The 18025-nt window shown below is 46.7% G+C and overlaps 1 protein-coding gene across 4 annotated transcripts in view; it reads left to right on the forward strand.

Annotated features, from left to right (window-relative positions):
• The window catches only part of evi5b (ecotropic viral integration site 5b), a 107635-nt gene that overhangs the window by 69809 nt on the left and 19801 nt on the right, over positions 1–18025 (forward strand). For all 4 annotated transcript variants that reach the window (XM_084308036.1, XM_084308038.1, XM_084308035.1 and 1 more), the window contains 5 exons: positions 190–324; positions 1734–1874; positions 4192–4350; positions 5173–5319; positions 11094–11189. In XM_084308036.1, the coding sequence (XP_084164162.1) occupies positions 190–324; positions 1734–1874; positions 4192–4350; positions 5173–5319; positions 11094–11189 (678 nt within the window). The remainder of the gene's footprint in view (positions 1–189; positions 325–1733; positions 1875–4191; positions 4351–5172; positions 5320–11093; positions 11190–18025) is intronic.

Raw genomic sequence — 18025 nt, forward strand, 5'->3', positions numbered from 1 at the left:
GACAGGCCTATTATATATATCTAAATATGTATATGTGTATATGCGGTCCTATATGATGATGGTCCTTGTGCTGAGACCTTGTAGAAATGTTTCAGCTGCACGTGAAGCAGACCGTATGCGGGGGCTCTCTTGTTTCTCTCTCTTGCAGCCCGTCGCTCACTCCTCTTCCATTTGGTTTCCTTATCGCAGAAGCCGGGCGCCCCGCGGTACTCGGAGGAGTCCGTCCTCCAGCTGGAGAGAGAGATGGTGCAGGCCAGGCTGAAGGAGGCAGAGTCCCAGTGTGCACTCAAAGAGATGCAGGACAAGATCGTGGACATGGAGAAGGTACGTAACCTGGGACAGTACGCCTACATCCTAGACCAGTGGCTCTCAGCCTCGGGGGCGGGGCGGGACCCTCGAGGTGTTGCCAGAGGATTTTGTGTGAAGAGATATGCAAATACATCATCATGTTTATTGTTTTTGGTATAGATGCTTTTTCTTGTGAAATAATGGTTATTGGAAGTCTAAAGCTCTCCTTGATTTAATTATTAAGCAAGTTAAATAGTCTGAAAATGGGATATAAATGTCATTATTTTGTATCAAAGTTTGCTATTCTGTCTATGCTTCACCATGTAGGGGGGGGGGGGGGGGGGGCATCCCTCTGTTTTTTTTTTTTTTTTAATACACTTTTTCTCCCATTTTCTATATTTTCTCCCATCCCAATTTCATATCATCCAATTCAACCCTCCCCTGTCACGAACGCTGTTTCTTGCCTCCCACAAGCCGGCTGCAATGTGGACTAAGTCATACATAGCACAAGACCCCTCCGGTACTTGAGGTAACAGCAGTCGCATCTTTTCACCTGCGCAGCTCGATCTCTCAGTGGCGAGGAGTACGCGTGGGAGGCTCACGCTGCCCCCGACACTTCCTGATTCTACTGCGCAGGCGCACCAACCGACCTGTAGGAGTCGCTGTCCACAACGCCCGATCCCCACCCATCAGTTTCCCACCCCCTAATACGGTCAATGTGTATTAGTACGGACGACCAGCTAAACTGAAAGCAAATGTGGAGCGCTGGGCTCGAACAGGCAGGCCCAGCGTCTCCAGATTTCGTGGCGAGCGCCTTGCCCACTACGCCCATCTGTTTTTTTTTTTTTTTATGGGTCACAAACCATAAAGTTTGAGAACCGCTGTCCTAGACTATTTTTAAGATTCCATTCACTTTCATGGAATGGACTCCATCCATTCAGTCAGGTGAAAATATAAACAGAAATGTCTTTATTTTTTAACATTAGAGCCTTTGTCCTCAGGTTTTTTTTTTTAACGTTCGATAGGATACGTTTCTTGTGACAAAGGATCTAGGTCTTTGCATTTGGAGAATGTTTTCTTTCTGAACTGATTTACAGCACATTTGCACATCCAAAACGCATGCACAGGTACAGCACGTTGGAAGGACGCAATCCTTTCAATTAGGGCCAAAACATCAATAAATGTGGGATTCTTCAAGTTGAATTGATTGAATTTACCTATCTCAAGCTTCACCCTCTGGCCTCTTGAGGAAAGCAACATTTGTGATTGGAGGATCAAGAAAAGAGGGCGGGGCTTGAGATAGGTCAATTGAAAGTGAACTGACCTCAACCCCGTTACTCAGTCTTAATGTTTCATACGATCTCGTTATATCCCTCATATATTTATATCGGCCCGTTTCCCTGAAACATCTCATGTGAGAGTGTGTTTCCGTTCGTCTCTTCTAGAGGAACACGTCTTTACCGGACGACACCAACGTGGTGCGTCTCCAGGAGGAGCTGATCGGGGTGAAGCTCAGAGAGGCGGAGGCTCTGACCGGCCTGAAGGAGCTGAGGCAGCAGGTCCGAGGCCTGGAGGAGCACTGGCAGGTAAGCAGCACCAGCACCTCTGCATGTCCACAGCACCTCCACACACTGACGGCACCAGCACCTCCACACACTGACGGCACCAGCACCTCCACACACTGACGGCACCTCCACACACTGACGGCACCAGCACCTCCACACACTGACGGCACCTCCACACACTGACGACACCAGCACCTCCACACACTGACGGCACCAGCACCTCCACACACTGACGGCACCAGCACCTCCACACACTGACGGCACCTCCACACACTGACGGCACCAGCACCTCCACACACTGACGGCACCACCACACACTGACAGCACCTCCACACACTGACAGCACCTCCACACACTGACAGCACCTCCACACGCTGACAGCACCTCCACACACTGACGGCACCTCCACACACTGACGGCACCAGCACCTCCACACACTGACGGCACCTCCACACACTGACAGCACCTCCACACACTGACAGCACCTCCACACACTGACAGCACCTCCACACGCTGACACCACCAGCACCTCCACACACTGACAGCACCTCCACACACTGACACCACCAGCACCTCCACACACTGACAGCACCAGCACCTCCACACACTGACAGCACCTCCACACACTGACAGCACCTCCACACACTGACAGCACCTCCACACACTGACACCACCTCCACACACTGACAGCACCTCCACACACTGACAGCACCTCCACACACTGACACCACCTCCACACACTGACACCACCTCCACACACTGACACCACCTCCACACACTGACACCACCTCCACACACTGACACCACCTCCACACACTGACACCACCTCCACACACTGACACCACCTCCACACACTGACACCACCTCCACACACTGACACCACCCCCACACACTGACAGCACCTCCACACACTGACACCACCCCCACACACTGACACCACCCCCACACACTGACACCACCCCCACACACTGACACCACCCCCACACACTGACACCACCCCCACACACTGACAGCACCACATATTCCCCTGAAGCAATTGACCTATCTCAAACTCTGCCCTATTTTCTTTATCCTCCAATCACAACTGTTGCTTTCATTGGACAAGTTTGTCAGAGGAAGGCAACAGTTGTGATGGAGGATCAAGAAAAGAGGGCAGAGTTTGAGATGGGTCAATTGACGTGCCATTTAAGGTGCACTAGCTATGAGTTCTAATAATTTGGAATCTGGCAGACCCTGTAAACTCAACCATAAGCTTGTAATTGAGAGTGGCTGGGTCCTCATTCCATTAGGCCGCTGATAAGGACCTTGTAGACTCAACCACCCAGTGAAGTGCTTATTCTCTACGGAATTGTACACTGTTGAGTCTACATGGTCCTCACTTGACCGTCCCTTCGTAATTATTTAGGCTATATTTATTCAACTAAACTGGCTCAATCCTCTTGCCCTTTATGACTGCTTGCTTAAAGCTGGGGTTGTAAACGGAACAAATTACACATTTGCAATTTAGTTTAGTTTATTTGACATCTTTAAAGGTGCTATAGATAGACATTCAACCACTAGATGTCGAACTAGAGCACCAGCATGCCATTTAATCCAATCAGGTGAATTCCACGTGGGGAAATAGACCTGTTCGCTGTATACGTCAGACTCTGTGTGCGCACGCATCACCGGAGCAGAAAGGAACATAATCCTGGTCAGAACAACGGGGCAGACTACAATATATTTGTATTTGTTAGTCATGCTAGCGATCCAAACAATGAATCCATGCCAAAGGTAGATATGTAAAGGTGAAAGACTCACACTCACAGCCATGCTGATTTGGCTAAATGACATCCAGCCGTTTTAGTTTGGAACAACCTCAGGGGAGTGCCATGGTTTCTCCATAGAGCCCCGTTGTACTTCTTTTGGCGCAGCAAATCGCACAGGTAGTGGGCAACTCAGTCACGTGACTCAGTTGGTATTGCTGATTGGCTCGAATATGGTATGTTTGTATACAGCGAACAGGTCTATGGGAAGTAGTGGATACATGCATGCAACATGTAAACAACAACATTCATTTTGGACCAGCAAAAAAAAAAATTATGACAAATTCATTAATTGTTTTTTGTGAGGAAAGGAAAACTTTTATTCTGCACCTTTCTAAAAGTTCAGTTTCTAAACACACACACACACACACACACAGACAAAGAATAGCTTCTTTAAAACATCAAGGCTAACACCATTCACACGGCGGCCATTGAGCATGACATAAGAGCAAAATGGCAGTCGTGTGGATATGGTCAACTGTGATCCTTGCAAGTCAGACCTTTGGTTGAATTGATTGATTGATTGATTACAGCGGCACTTGGCACGCACCGCTGGCCGCTGGAAGGACACTCCCAGGAAAAACGCACTGGGTGAGCTGCAGGATGAGCTAATGAGTGTGAGGCTGCGCGAGGCAGAAGCCCAGGCAGAGCTGCGAGAGACGCGCCAGAGGATGCTGGAGATGGAGACGCAGGTCAGAGGTCACAACACAACACTAACCCGCTTGATTTGGCCTGTTTGAATTTGATTTTAATTACATTTTCTGTCTTGCAGCTTGAGATTATCGCCTCACGTTAGATCCAAAAGTTGTAATTGTGCTTCATTTTCAGTTTTCTAGGTATAATGTTAATACATTTATTTTTACGACCTGATTAGATTATATTCTAATGTATTGTCATTATATAGCACAAGTACAGTAAAACAAAAATATGTTTGGCATCCAACCAGAGTGCAAATGTAACAGTAAAGTGCAACAGTAATATACAATGTACAGGTGATTAAACTGGGTATAAAATATATAAATTAGTACTACTGAGTGTAGTGCTAATCAGATGTATGTACAGTGTTGTAATATTAATATTGTACAGTGATACAGATATAAAGACACTATGGTAGTAGTCATACTGGCCAGCAGTGTAACTAGTAAACGGCCCTGTGAATCTTGAAAAACTAAGAAATCATGATGAAATGTAAAGCTAGGATGTCTAAGTAAGTATTGTAGTAAAATGGAGAGCAGTATGTAAGGTGTTCTGCCAATATGTATTATGTCTCACCAGTATTAGGGGAAAGAGGATTTTCTAATTGCACTGTCAACCAGCAGCCTCCAGGGGGCAGTGGTAGTCTTTTGAAGGCAAAGGGTTCTAACTGAGAATTCAAAAGCTGATTTGGTGTAGCGTGTCGGGGCAGTGCAAACACTGCAGTCCACTTGAGTGTGAACTTCTGAGAGATTCCATCCCTAGGATGGAAAATAACCAGATTTAAATGTGAACTCTTAAAACCTGTGCGCTCCGAACAGAATCAGATCCACGGCAACCACCTGCGCCGGGCGGAGCAGGAGGGGCGTGGGCTCCAGGAGCGCGTGCAGACGCTGACCACACAAAATAAGGGCCTACATGTGCAGCTACAGGAGATGAAGCGGAAACAAGCTGAGATTGAATGCAAGGTACAAGCTGGTCTACAGGAGGAAAGCGCCGTAGATGCAACGGTTGCACTCACAGGCAAAAGGCTACAGTTCTCTTCTGTTACTGTGCTAGATATTGTAGTTATTTTTGTTATTATCTGTGTGTACAGATACAGTACAATATAAAAGAAAACTTTAAATATTGCCTTGCAGTCTAAATGATATATATATTAGGGCTGGGCGATAAGGCCAAAATATCATATCACAAAGAGTTTTTGACGGCATACCGGTACTTGATCAGTACAAATTACAATGTGATGTGTCTTTATCTTGTAATACAAATAGTCACAATCCTATTTAATAAAAAAATTGTCTATTATCATTTACTTTTTAATACTGCTGCAAGGAATAATTTTTTATTAACTTAGACATTTTTACGATATGTGTAGTACAGGTCAAAAGTTTGGACACACTTTCTCATTGAACTGAATGAGAAAGTGTGTCCAAACCTTTGACCAGTACTGTATATACAGTATATTACACATATCGTAAAATAATATATATATACATGTTGTATATTTCTCAAGTTGAGATATATATATATATACAGTATATTGTGGATGTACAGTAAAAGATTGCATAGATTCGGTATACCTTCACATTCTGTTTAACTTCCCAGCCCTAATACACAATATGCACGCTCCAAGTGTCGTATCCCCAGACCAGCTTAACTGGAAACTTCTCGTCACGTTTTAACGTCTTAAATATAATCAGTTTTGACTGATCCGTGCGGCCTGATAAGATATCCAGGTCCCAGAGAGAAAAGGAAGCATGTTGTTCTGCTTTCTGGTACTCTTTGCTTGGGGTGATAGCATCACTGCTGCTGATGGTTCTGCTGAGGGTCCTGCTGATGCGGTTAAACCGCTCTCCACACGTCAGCAACACCCCTGCTCGTCTCTCAGGGGTGCACTGTGAAAAATCACACATACTTAACGGCACAGTAGACGTGTTTCTTTTTCTCTCTCTCTCTTTTTTAGGATCTTAACTCATTCACGGCCACTAGCTTTCGCCATCTGCGCTGTTTGGGGCCAGCGTTAATGACCATTTTAGCCATGTTTGCAGACCCATCGTGTGTTCTGTATTATAGCTATGGAGACAATAGTATGGCTCATTTTACAGGCATTGTTCATAGTCCATTACTGCCTAATCAGCTCATTTCTACACACTGTAGTTTGTTACACACTACACGCTAAGCAGCGCCCCATTTCCGGAATAATCCAGTCTTTTTCCATAGATTGTGAGATAAAACGCATTATATGCAATAAGCCCGAATCGTTCTGGTTGAGTCCCTGAAACCCCAAATACTCCCAAACCAAAGGTATATAACATGTACATATGTACCTTCACAAAATCATCAAGGGGGGGGGGGGTAGTCTTACCCCGAGAATCCGATCGTTAGAAAACGCTTGGTTTATGTCCGGTAAAGTAATCCACCGTGATCGTTACAGAAACATGTTTCAGGTTCAGTAAAATAGACATAGGGGGCTCCTTACCTTAGCCAGGATGTACTCCAAAAACAAAAATTCCAATGATCCCTTCGGCGATCGCGATTACTCGTTTATATGTAATTACACGGGTTTTACGGGACACTAGGTTTTGAGGCAAGCAGATCTGCTAGCGATTGCTTTGCAGGAGCTCCTCCCCCTCAGAGTGTTGATAGTCCATTTCATTCATTGTCTCTCCTGTTACCTTTCTATCAGAGTTCAAAAAGTAGGCGATACTGCCACCTGGTGATATTCGATCGTCATTGCAATTCCAACGTAGGTAGATGAATCATAGACACATAGAGAGCTCCGGGTGACCGTATAGAACGCGGATCAAAGGAAAATATCAAAAGATCAAAACCAGAGTATACTCGGGTTTCTGGCGCTCAACCGTTGGTGAGATAACCCGACTATACTCGGGTTGGTATGGCCGTGAAAGAGTTAAAGGGATATCCCCTATCTAAGTACATCTACAAGTAAGACCGCCGCTGTCCCTGTCGCCTGATGTTGACACCGCCATTCCTCCTCATTTACTTCCATTCATTTTGAGGGCCAGGTCTAAATCTAATACTTCTGACTTATAAACAAACAATATTATTATATTATACAGCAATATTATTTGGTGTATTATATTTTTCTTCAAGTCAAAGGTACTTGTTTTCCTGAGCTAATGTTGCCATTTTCAGTTATCAGTATAGGAACTATTTCTCACTTGAGGTGTAGTTTGACCAACTGTCAACTTCTCAGAAGTTGACAGTTGACTGGTTGCCCCCGGCTCCAGTCAACCACGGTGTCCCCCAAGGCTCTGTGCTTGGTCCCCTCCTTTTCACCATTTACATGCTCCCCCTCGGTCAGATCATACGTCACCACGGCCTCAACTTCCACTGCTACACTGATGATACTCAGCTTTATCTCAGCACCTCACCATCCTCCCAGCTCCCCCCACAATCAACTGCCTCCATGCCATAAAAACCTGGATGTCAACCAAACTACTAAAACTAAACAGCAAAAAGACAGAGCTCATGGTTGTGGCCCCCAAGGCACTGCTCCGGAAGGTTGGAGATCTCCTCCATGTGGACGGCTGTTCCTTCTCCCCGTCTCCCGAAGTCCGTAACCTGGCGTCACCCTCGACACTTTCATTCCACTCGCACATCAAATCCGTTACTAAGTCTGCCTTCTATCACCTCAAAAACATCTCCCGTCTCCGACCATCACTCTCAGATTCTGTGGCCGAGACCCTGATCCACTCATTCATCACCTCCCGGTTGGACTACTGCAACAGAGTCCTGTTCGGGGTACTCCGCAAAGCCCTGGACAGGCTCCAGTATGTACAAAACTCACTCACACCAAGCCCTGGCAGCACATCACCCCCACCCTCATCCACCTCCACTGGCTCCCAATCAAGTTCTGCATCTCTTTCAAACTCCTGCTCCTCACCTACAAGCCCCTCCATGCCCTCGCCCCCCGATACCTGTCTGATCTCCTCCACCAGCACACTCCATCCCGGAACCTACGATCTTCTGATCTGGGTCTCCTCTACATCCCTCGTACCAGGTTGCGGACTTTCAGTGACAGAGCCTTCAGTGTGGCATCCCCTACCCTCTGGAACTCCAGAGCAGCTCCTTCTCCCAACCCCCACCCATTCCAAATGCTGAATCGAGAACCTCATCCTTCACTCTGTCATCTTTCTCTCCCATTACAGAAGCCGAGACCCTGACACTGGTAACGTCCAACCGTCCGACTACATGCCAGCTGGACCGGCTACCCTCCCCACTCCTCCAGACCATAGCACCAGACATCCTCCCATTCCTAACTGCAACCATCAACTCCTCACTCAACTCAGGGGTGGTCCCCACCTCCCTAAAACAAGCCAGAGTCACGCCGCTCATAAAAAAACCAACCCTGAACCCCACCGTCGTAGGCAACTATCGTCCTGTCTCTCTTCTCTCCTTCCTTTCTAAAACACTTGAACGTGCTGTATCCAACCAACTTACTGCTTATCTCTTACAGAATGACCTCCTAGACCCTAATCAGTCTGGCTTCCGGACTGGCCACTCCACAGAAACGGCCCTCATTGCGGTCACAGAGGCACTTCACTTAGCAAAAGCTAAAGGCCTCTGTCCTTATTCTCTTAGATCTATCTGCAGCCTTCGACACAGTCAACCATCAGATCCTCCTCGCGGCCCTCGCAGGAATGGGAGTGGCTGGCTCTGCGCTGACATGGCTGACATCATACCTCAATGACCGCTCCTACCAAGTGTCATGGAGAGGGACCCTGTCGGCCACCCGCCCCCTTTGGACGGGTGTCCCCCAGGGCTCGGTCCTAGGACCCCTTCTCTTCTCCCTCTACACTAAATCACTGGGTAACATTATCACGTCTCATGGCTTCTCGTATCATTGTTATGCCGACGATACTCAACTCTTCCTCTCCTTCCCTCCCTCAGATATCCACGTCTCTGAGCGGATCTCGGCCTGTCTCTCTGACATCTCCGCCTGGATGACGACCAACCACCTGAAACTGAACCTAAGCTAAACAGAATTGCTACACCTGCCGGCCAAATCCTCCCCCCTGACCGACCTTTCCATCACAGTCGAGAATGCAGCTGTGACCGCGTCCCCGACCGCCAAGAACCTTGGTGTTGTCCTCGACGACCAGCTGAACTTCTCTGCTCACATCGCAGCGACAACCAGAACCTGCAGATTCCTCCTGAGCAACGTGAGAAGGATCCGCCCCTTCCTGACAAAAGAAGCCACCCAACTCCTCGTCCAATCAACAGTCATCTCCCGCCTCGACTACTGCAACGCACTGCTCGCTGGCCTCCTGGCCACTGCCACCAAGCCTCTTCAACTCATTCAGAACGCAGCGGCCCGCCTGATCTCAAACCTACCGAAGTCGGCCCATGTCACCCCACTTCTTAGGGACCTGCACTGGCTCCCCATTGCTGCACGAATCCGCTTCAAGGCCCTAGACCTAGCATACCGTGCTGCAAAGGGAACCGCTCCCGCCTACCTCCGGTCAATGGTCTCCAACTACACACCCTCAAGACCCCTACGCTCTGCATCTTCTGGCCGCCTCAGACCTACTCCTATCCGAGCTCCGCGAGGGTCATCAAAGAGAAGCCGCCTATTCTCAGTCCTTGCCCCACAATGGTGGAATGAACTACCCACCCCAGTTAGAACAGCCGAAACCCGTCCAATCTTTCACCGTCGACTAAAGACGCACTTCTTCAACCATTATCTAAAAAAAAATTATAATAATAATAATAATAATAATAATAATAATAATAAAAAAAAGATATCTAACCCTAACTAACCTTACTGTCATGCACTTGTCCTAATAAACTAACCTACACTGTAGCACCCAACACTTTGATGAACATTGTTACTCAGCTGATAGAGTTGTGCCCTTCCTGATGACTTGTCGTACAGAACTTGTAAGTCGCTTTGGATAAAAGCGTCAGCTAAATGTAAATGTAAATGGAACTCTCTCCCCCTCCAAAATTGGCAATGCCCCAACCCTGGACACCTTCAAAACAGCTCTCAAGACGCACCTTTTCACAAAGGCTTTCCCCACTAGTTAGTTTAGATTAGATTTTGGTTTCATTATCCCTCTACCTGCCCTCTCACCCCCTTTCCCCTATTGCCCCTTTTCCCTAGCCCTCTTGATTGTGAAGCGACCTTGGGCTTCTTGAAAGGCGCTATAAAATTTGTATTTATTATTATTATTATTAGAATGTTTAGAAACGTTCTTCCAGCGAGGCAGCAGGTAACCATGGTAACCGCCCCAATACGTGCAAGGCAAAGATACACAACACACTACAACAAATTGACCGGATCAGCTTTTATTTTTCAAAGGTAATAAATATGTAAACACACATGCCAAATGCCAAAACAAACACATACCTTTGACTCAGAATTATCTGCTTTATTGAAATATGCACAGTAGTAGTTTGTTTATACTTCAGAAGTTCGTTATTTAGACTTGTTCCTCAAAATGAATGGAAGTAAATGAAGAGCCTGACACCTGGGAGAAATGGTGGTGTTGACAGCGGACGACAGCGGTGGTCGCTAGCTTACTTGTAGATGCACTTACATAAATGTAAGAATGCTCTACTGGTAAGTTCTACTAAAATGAAATGAAATATCCCTTTAATGTTATAAGTAGTATAGATGTTGTCTTTTCATATAGTTTGCCATCTGCACCATAAAACCCCTTGTTCCTGGGGAGAAATAACCCTGTATAATGTTTTTGCTGGTGTCCTTCTTCGACAGAGTCGGGAGGAGGTGATGGCGGTGAGGTTGCGAGAGGCTGATAACATCGCTGCTATGGCTGAACTCCAGCAACAGATCTCAGAGCTCGAGATCCAGGTACTGGTCCGACTGTCACACGTCGTCTATCATTCTCCCCCAGACCAAGCTTTCCATAACCCTGGGGGATCAGTTCATGTGAATATTGGGTCCCCTTGGAAAGATAATCCTTAATCAAACTAAAGCGACTGTTAAGAATATTTGGTCATTATTTTGACATAGAAAAAGACTACCAACAAGCTTTTTAACTGCATAGAAGTCACTGAAAGCCTTTCAATAGCTGTTTTTTTTGCCCCCTATCAAAAAGGAAACGCAAGTAGCCTACAATGTGAAAGACAAATGAATGTGTAAAACACTGGGGTCATGCAGGATCTTCTTATTTTAATAGTTTGACAGCCCTAGAATTGTCTAACCTCAACACTGCGACACCAGTGAATAAAAGATTGGAAGCCCCTGCCTGTACACCAGGGGTTCTCAATTTTTTTTTTTTTTTTCACTTTTTCTCCCATTTTTCTATATTTTCTCCCATCCCAATTTCGTATCATCCAATTCAACCCTCCCCTGTCACGGACGCTGTTTCTTGCCTCCCACAAGCCGGCTGCAATGTGGACTAAGTCATACATAGCACAAGTCCCCTCCGGTACTTGAGGTAACAGCAGTCGCATCTTTTCACCTGCGCAGCTCGATCTCTCAGTGGCGAGGAGTAACGCGTGGGAGGCTCACGCTGCCCCCGACACTTCCTTATTCTACTGCGCAGGCGCACCAACCGACCTGTAGGAGTCGCTGTCCACAACGCCCGATCCCCACCCATCAGTTTCCCACCCCCTAATACGGCCAATGTGTATTAGTACGGACGACCAGCTAAACTGAAAGCAAATGTGGAGCGCTGGGCTCGAACTGACAAGCCCAGCGTCTCCAGCATTTCGTGGCAAGCGCCTTGCCCACTACGCCACGTAGCCGCCCCCCAAGGGTTCTCAAACGTCTTTATACCACGACCCCATTTTATTTAGGTTTTTTTTGGCGACCCCCCTTAACACTTTGAGTGCCACAGACATGTTATCTCGTTATTTCATGCCCCCCGTTGAGTGCCACAGACGCAAATTGTCGGTTGATTTTTTTTTATTAGCGATCTGAATTCATATTTCATCAACCGAGTCTCCCGTTGGTACAGCAGCCCCTCTAGGAGCTCCGATGGGAAAATACCGCCCCCTATCGTCTATCCCTGTGTAACTGCAGGCCATTCGATTTGACTGGTGGATGTGTGGAGGGAGCCTACTGGCTCCACTATGCTGGCGAGCCATCTGATCAAGAGGGAAGTGATCGTGAGATGGAAAGCAGCCTGGAATATATATTTACAGCAGCCAATAATCAATCAATAAACGCGATCGATATTTGGAATGGCGATCAGGAATTGGAATAATCTTTTTGGAGAACATCTGATCTAAGGTAAGGAGTCTATGTTACCAGTTTTAGGATAATTATAGCTGTTTTCACTGAGAAAACAGCGTGTCCCGTATGTGTGTGTGTGTGCTGTTGAGGAAATAAGATAATCGATTTCTCAGCTCGCTTCTATAGCGTGCATAAGTACACATATACTATCGATAATCTAGCGTTTATTTGAAAACGATTCATAAATAGGCAGACAAATGTCAACGTGTCTAGTGTATTCGAGAATATTCCAATAAATGCCGTTTATGACGGAATCTTTCTATTTTCCTGAAGTTTTCGAGAGAACGATAGCTTTTCGAAATGCTATAAAAAGGATATGAACCGATTTAAAAAAAAAAAAAAAATCCGTTTCGACAACGTTGACTGCAAACAAATCATTGATAAGCGACGGGCAGATTAGACACATAGCCATAATTTAAAACATAGATTATGCGTTTTTAACGCTATCATTGAAGTGGATGCTGGCATCCAAGGACATTAATCAATGTTATGGCTGGCACTGAAAGTGTTAAAGGAACACGCCAACTTAAAGGAAATTCGCTTATTTGCCATCTACCCTGGAGTTAGACAAGCAGATACATACCCTTTTCTGTGCATGCATTAGGTTTAGGTAACAGCCGCACCGTTAGGCTAGCTTACCGTAATTACCTACCGTAAAAGTAGGTGTGCCAGTGTAGCCTAGTTCCCAACAGTCATGAAATACACTCCAAATACAACTCCAAAACGTTCCTGTAAACATGTTGTGACCTGTGTATTTACCACGTGGAGAAATAATTGAAAGAAAAATTTGACATTTTCGTTTTCTAAGCAGATATATACTCTGAAATTTCTTTTGGTGGTCTCGGTTCGCGTCAACCCTGGAGCAGTTTGTTTGAGGTGTGAATGAAAACCGGACCAAAGGCAGGAAAAGAACAGAGAAATTGTGCATTTCATGAAGCCGATTGGGCAGTTTTCTTTCATCATCAAGACTGTAACTGAGGGGTACAATTCCCTGACTGTATTGTTAGATATGATATTTAATACCACTACCTCATGTACTTTAACTTCTGGCCACCCAGTACAAGATATAAGTATGATGAACACTTTCCCACCTGATGAAACGAACCAACACAAACGTACCAAATCGAAGGTTTAATACAGCAAAGGGTGTATACAACGATCACTTAATTACATTTATGATTTGAAATATGGAATATGCACTTTTATGGCAAATGAGTATTCGTAGGTAAATCAACATTGAATGTCCAATCTCTGGTTGCGCAGGGAGTAAGTATACAACCTGGAATATTTAGGAAAACGATAGCGATGGTACTTAAATGATTATAGCTGGATACACTAAGGGGGGGGGGGGGTCCCGCTGGTTGTAAGACAGTAGGAGGGGGGGGTTAGAGAAGCCGCTGGCGGTATCCCATCTGGCCGACGGTGTCTTGGGAGAATCCAAAGTCTTGGACACGGTGCCCACAGAACCTCGGACCGCAGACGAATACAGCTGGACCCTCTGTGGACGGTATCTGCCGGTCCACAACGGAAAGACGTGAGGCGACCTCACGTGTAGAGCGCCGTCTCACCTGGAGTCCTCTCCGGGGGGTAATTCCAACACTCCGCAGTGTTGGCCTTTATCCATGGAATAATCAAAGCACACAAAGCATAATCCAAGCCGTGGAAGGCTCGCCGTCGTCCGGGTAGAGTAATCCAATATACAGGTCCAGTCGCTCTTGGCCCGGAGCTCCTCGGATGCAATCACCACTAGGGGTCTGACCAGCCTGGTTAAGCGTCCAGATAACGTCAGGAACGATGGGGGTACTGATAACTTTAGAACTCTAACCGAACGATGCACCATACATAAATAGACTATTATTAGCTTAATAGAATACGTCCAACTCGACGGTATAGTGCCAAACTATGACTATTCAACTATTAATCTACACGATATCTCAATGCCTATTCTGGGCCAAGTAGGCCTTACTACACCGCACGTGCGTCGTGGGGAGGCTTTGCGTCTGTCACTCTGTTGGAGGGTAAAGAACTGGACTAAAAGAAAGTTCTACTTTACTAGCGCCATATATATATTAGGGGTGGGAATCACCAGTTTCATCATGATACGATATGATATCGATTCTTTGGACAACGATACGATATTTGCCGATATCACAAAGTCTCTCACGATACAATACGATACGATTAGATTCAGGTGCCTGCGATCGATATGAGATGATATCATATGCCCATTTAACACAATCGGTAACATTTAGATCAACAAAAAAAAGGTAATGAAAATATCATTTGACATTTGTATTTTTGAGCTCTTCCAGACATTTAAAGGAAAATCAATCTATTGTTTTTAATACAAATAGACCTCCTGTTCACTGTAAAGTGCCACGTTTTTATATATTGAGCTTTAAACTTTAAGCTACATTTTTTGGAACTCAAAACTCACAACCTCCCTCTCCCAAACCGTTCCTACAACAATTTGTTGATGTTGCATGATCATGTATAGGCCTACATTTATTATGTATTATATTGTTTATGTTTAAATAACATTTAAACATCAAACTCCTCTGACCTCATCTTGTCTTTCCAAAGACGCGCGCACACACACACACACACAGAAAGGGAGAATGCTATGCTGTAACATCTACACACACGGAGCTACTGCTGTTGTTCTTGGGCAGATATGAGACTCGCCACAGGATTTTCAAAATAAGAGTATCGATATGAATCGATCTTATTACATCGCATCGATCCGATTCGATTGTTGATAATTACATCGATGTATCGATCTGGATCGATGTATCGTCCCACCCCTAATATATATGCGCTATGAACAAATGGTACCATTCGTATTTCGCCCGACATATTACTGCGCGGAACCGGGGGTTGCCACGACATGTTAGGCGGCACGATTGAACTTGGACCTAGGGGTATGGCAACCTGGCGCCAGGTTCTCGTCCAATGGTAGAATGAAACTATTATGGGCTGTTTAGTAGAAACGGGGATATTCAATGCATATTGTACAAGGAATATACAGGGGATATCAAACGATATACAAATACAATTAAATATATATATATAAATAAATATATATATTCGGTTTAATCTGATCCTTCACAACAGCCGCCCCCTAATTAGTCCCACCTAATTAGCTAAGCAGAGACAGATTAACCGCACTGTCTACCACTCAGGGTCCGCTGTAAGGGTCAGTCAACTCACAAAGTCATGGGGTCATGGTCATCATCGATGGTATCTGGGAGTCGGGGCAGTTCTATGAGCCTCGCCACGGGACGTGTGTAAGTGCGCCCTTGGACGAGTACTTCAGCTGCTCGGACCTTGCCATCGGCACCGGTGATCACTTTGCTTACGCGGCCAGCCGGCCACATAGCTCTGGGTAGTGACTGGTCAATAATCATGACGACTGTTCCTTCTGTCAAATTGTCTCTCTCTTTTACCCACTTCTGGCGGGTCTGTAGAGACGGTAGGTAGTGAAGTAGGAAGCTGCTCCAAAACTTGTCAGCTAGTACTTGGCTGTACCTCCACATTCTTCGGCCGTTCGCTTCTTCAGGCCTGTACATTGTCTGGGGTAGCGCGGGGTCCAGCCACTCCATTATTTAGGAGTGTGTTGGGGGTGACTGGGTCGACATCTGCTACATCACTGGAGACGTAACCGAGGGGCTTTGAGTTCAATACTCCCTCGATCTCCGTGAGGACTGTCATTAGGACCTCCTCTGCCACAGTCTGGGCTCCGAGTACGGCGTACAGGGCTGTCTTTATAGAACGTACTTCTCGTTCCCAGGTTCCACCGAAGTGGGGTGCGTTCGGGGGATTAAACTGGAAGTCAATCTGGGCTGGAGCGAGGTGGGTCTTAAGTTCTGGGCCCATAGCTTGGAAGCTCTCTCTCAGCTCTCTTTCTCCGCCTTTGAAGTTGGTCCCGTGATCAGACAACAATGTAGACGGTTTTCCTTTCCGTGATGTGAATCTCCGGAAGGCCATAAGGAATGAGTCTGTGCTCATGGTCGGAAGGAGCTCGATATGTATCGCTCTGGTGGTCATGCATTTGAATACAATACCCCACCGCTTCTCGGTGCCTCTTCCTCTCTTTATATACAACGGGCCAAAGCAGTCCATGCCTGTGGAGTGGAATGGCTTGTCGCCGATTCGGAGGCGACAGGGGGGTAAGTCAGCCATCCGTGGTATGCTGGGCTGCGCGCGCCACTTACGGGCAGTCTAGACAGGTTCGCTGGAAGCGCCGTACTGCTTCTCCCCCTTGCAATATCCAATAACGACGTCTGATCTCCGCGAAGACTCTCTCTGCTCCTGCGTGGTGTACATCCTCGTCGTATTTCTTTATGATCAGCTCTGTGACCTTGTGTCGGCTGTTCAAGACGATCGGGTGCTTAATGTCATCTGGTAGATCGGGGGCTCTCCGCAGGCGACCACCCACTCTGATGAGATTATGGGCGTCACTCTCTGGTGCCAGGTGAATCAGTCTGCTGTCTGATGGGACGGGGTTTCCTCCCTGTAGACAGTCTAGCTCATCGGGGAACGAGTCTCTCTGGGCTCGTTGTAGTAGAAGAAGTTCTGCTTCTTCGTAGTCAGCTGCTGACATGTCAGTGGTGGACTGAATCTCTGGGTGGTGCCGCAGGAATGTTCTTTGTTGCGCACTCTCTAGGGTAATGCAGTCATCTATGTTGGGGTCTGTGGAGGCGACAGTGCTCAGTCCACAGAACATAGGCTTCTTGTTCTCAGCCTCCTCGTTACTTGCTTCCCTCGGGGTGGGCGTAGGCCAATCTCCTTCCGGGAGCTTGAGGAATGCTGGTCCGTCACTGTAGATGTTGCGACGGGTTAGGTCATCCAGAGACATTCCCCGGGTGATGACGTCAGCTGGGTTGTGTTTGGTGTCCACATACCGCCAGCTTGCTTCTTCTGTTAATTCTTGAATCTCGGTGACTCTGACTCCCACGAAGACTTTGTATCTGCATGAATCAGACTTGATCCATGTGAGTACTGTCGTGGAATCTGACCACAAGATTGTTCTATGCACCGGAATGGTGAGTTCACGCTGGATTAACGTGGCTAGATGCGCTCCTGCGAGGGCTGCGCAGAGCTCTAGACGTGGGATAGATTGTTGCTTACGTGGGGCTATTCTTGAGCGGGCCAGGATGAAAGCAGTGTGTATCTTTCCTCCCATCTCTTGGGCACGCAAATAGGCCACCGATCCGTAGGCTACTTCGGAGGCGTCGCTGAAGACGTGTAGCTCAATCTCGCATGTCTCTGGCCTCACTGTGGATGGGAAGTAGCTGCGGCGTATATTGACACCTGGGAGTGAGCGGAGTTCCGTCTCCCACTCTCTCCATGTTGAGGCAAGGTGTGCGGGTATTGGGTCGTCCCAGCCCTGGTCCTTGTCCCATAGTGCTCGTACAATCATCTTTGCCCTGGTGGTGTAAGGTAGA

Source organism: Notolepis coatsorum (genome assembly GCF_963971535.1).
Source record: "Notolepis coatsorum genome assembly, chromosome: 2".
Classification (NCBI taxonomy): domain Eukaryota; kingdom Metazoa; phylum Chordata; class Actinopteri; order Aulopiformes; family Paralepididae; genus Notolepis; species Notolepis coatsorum.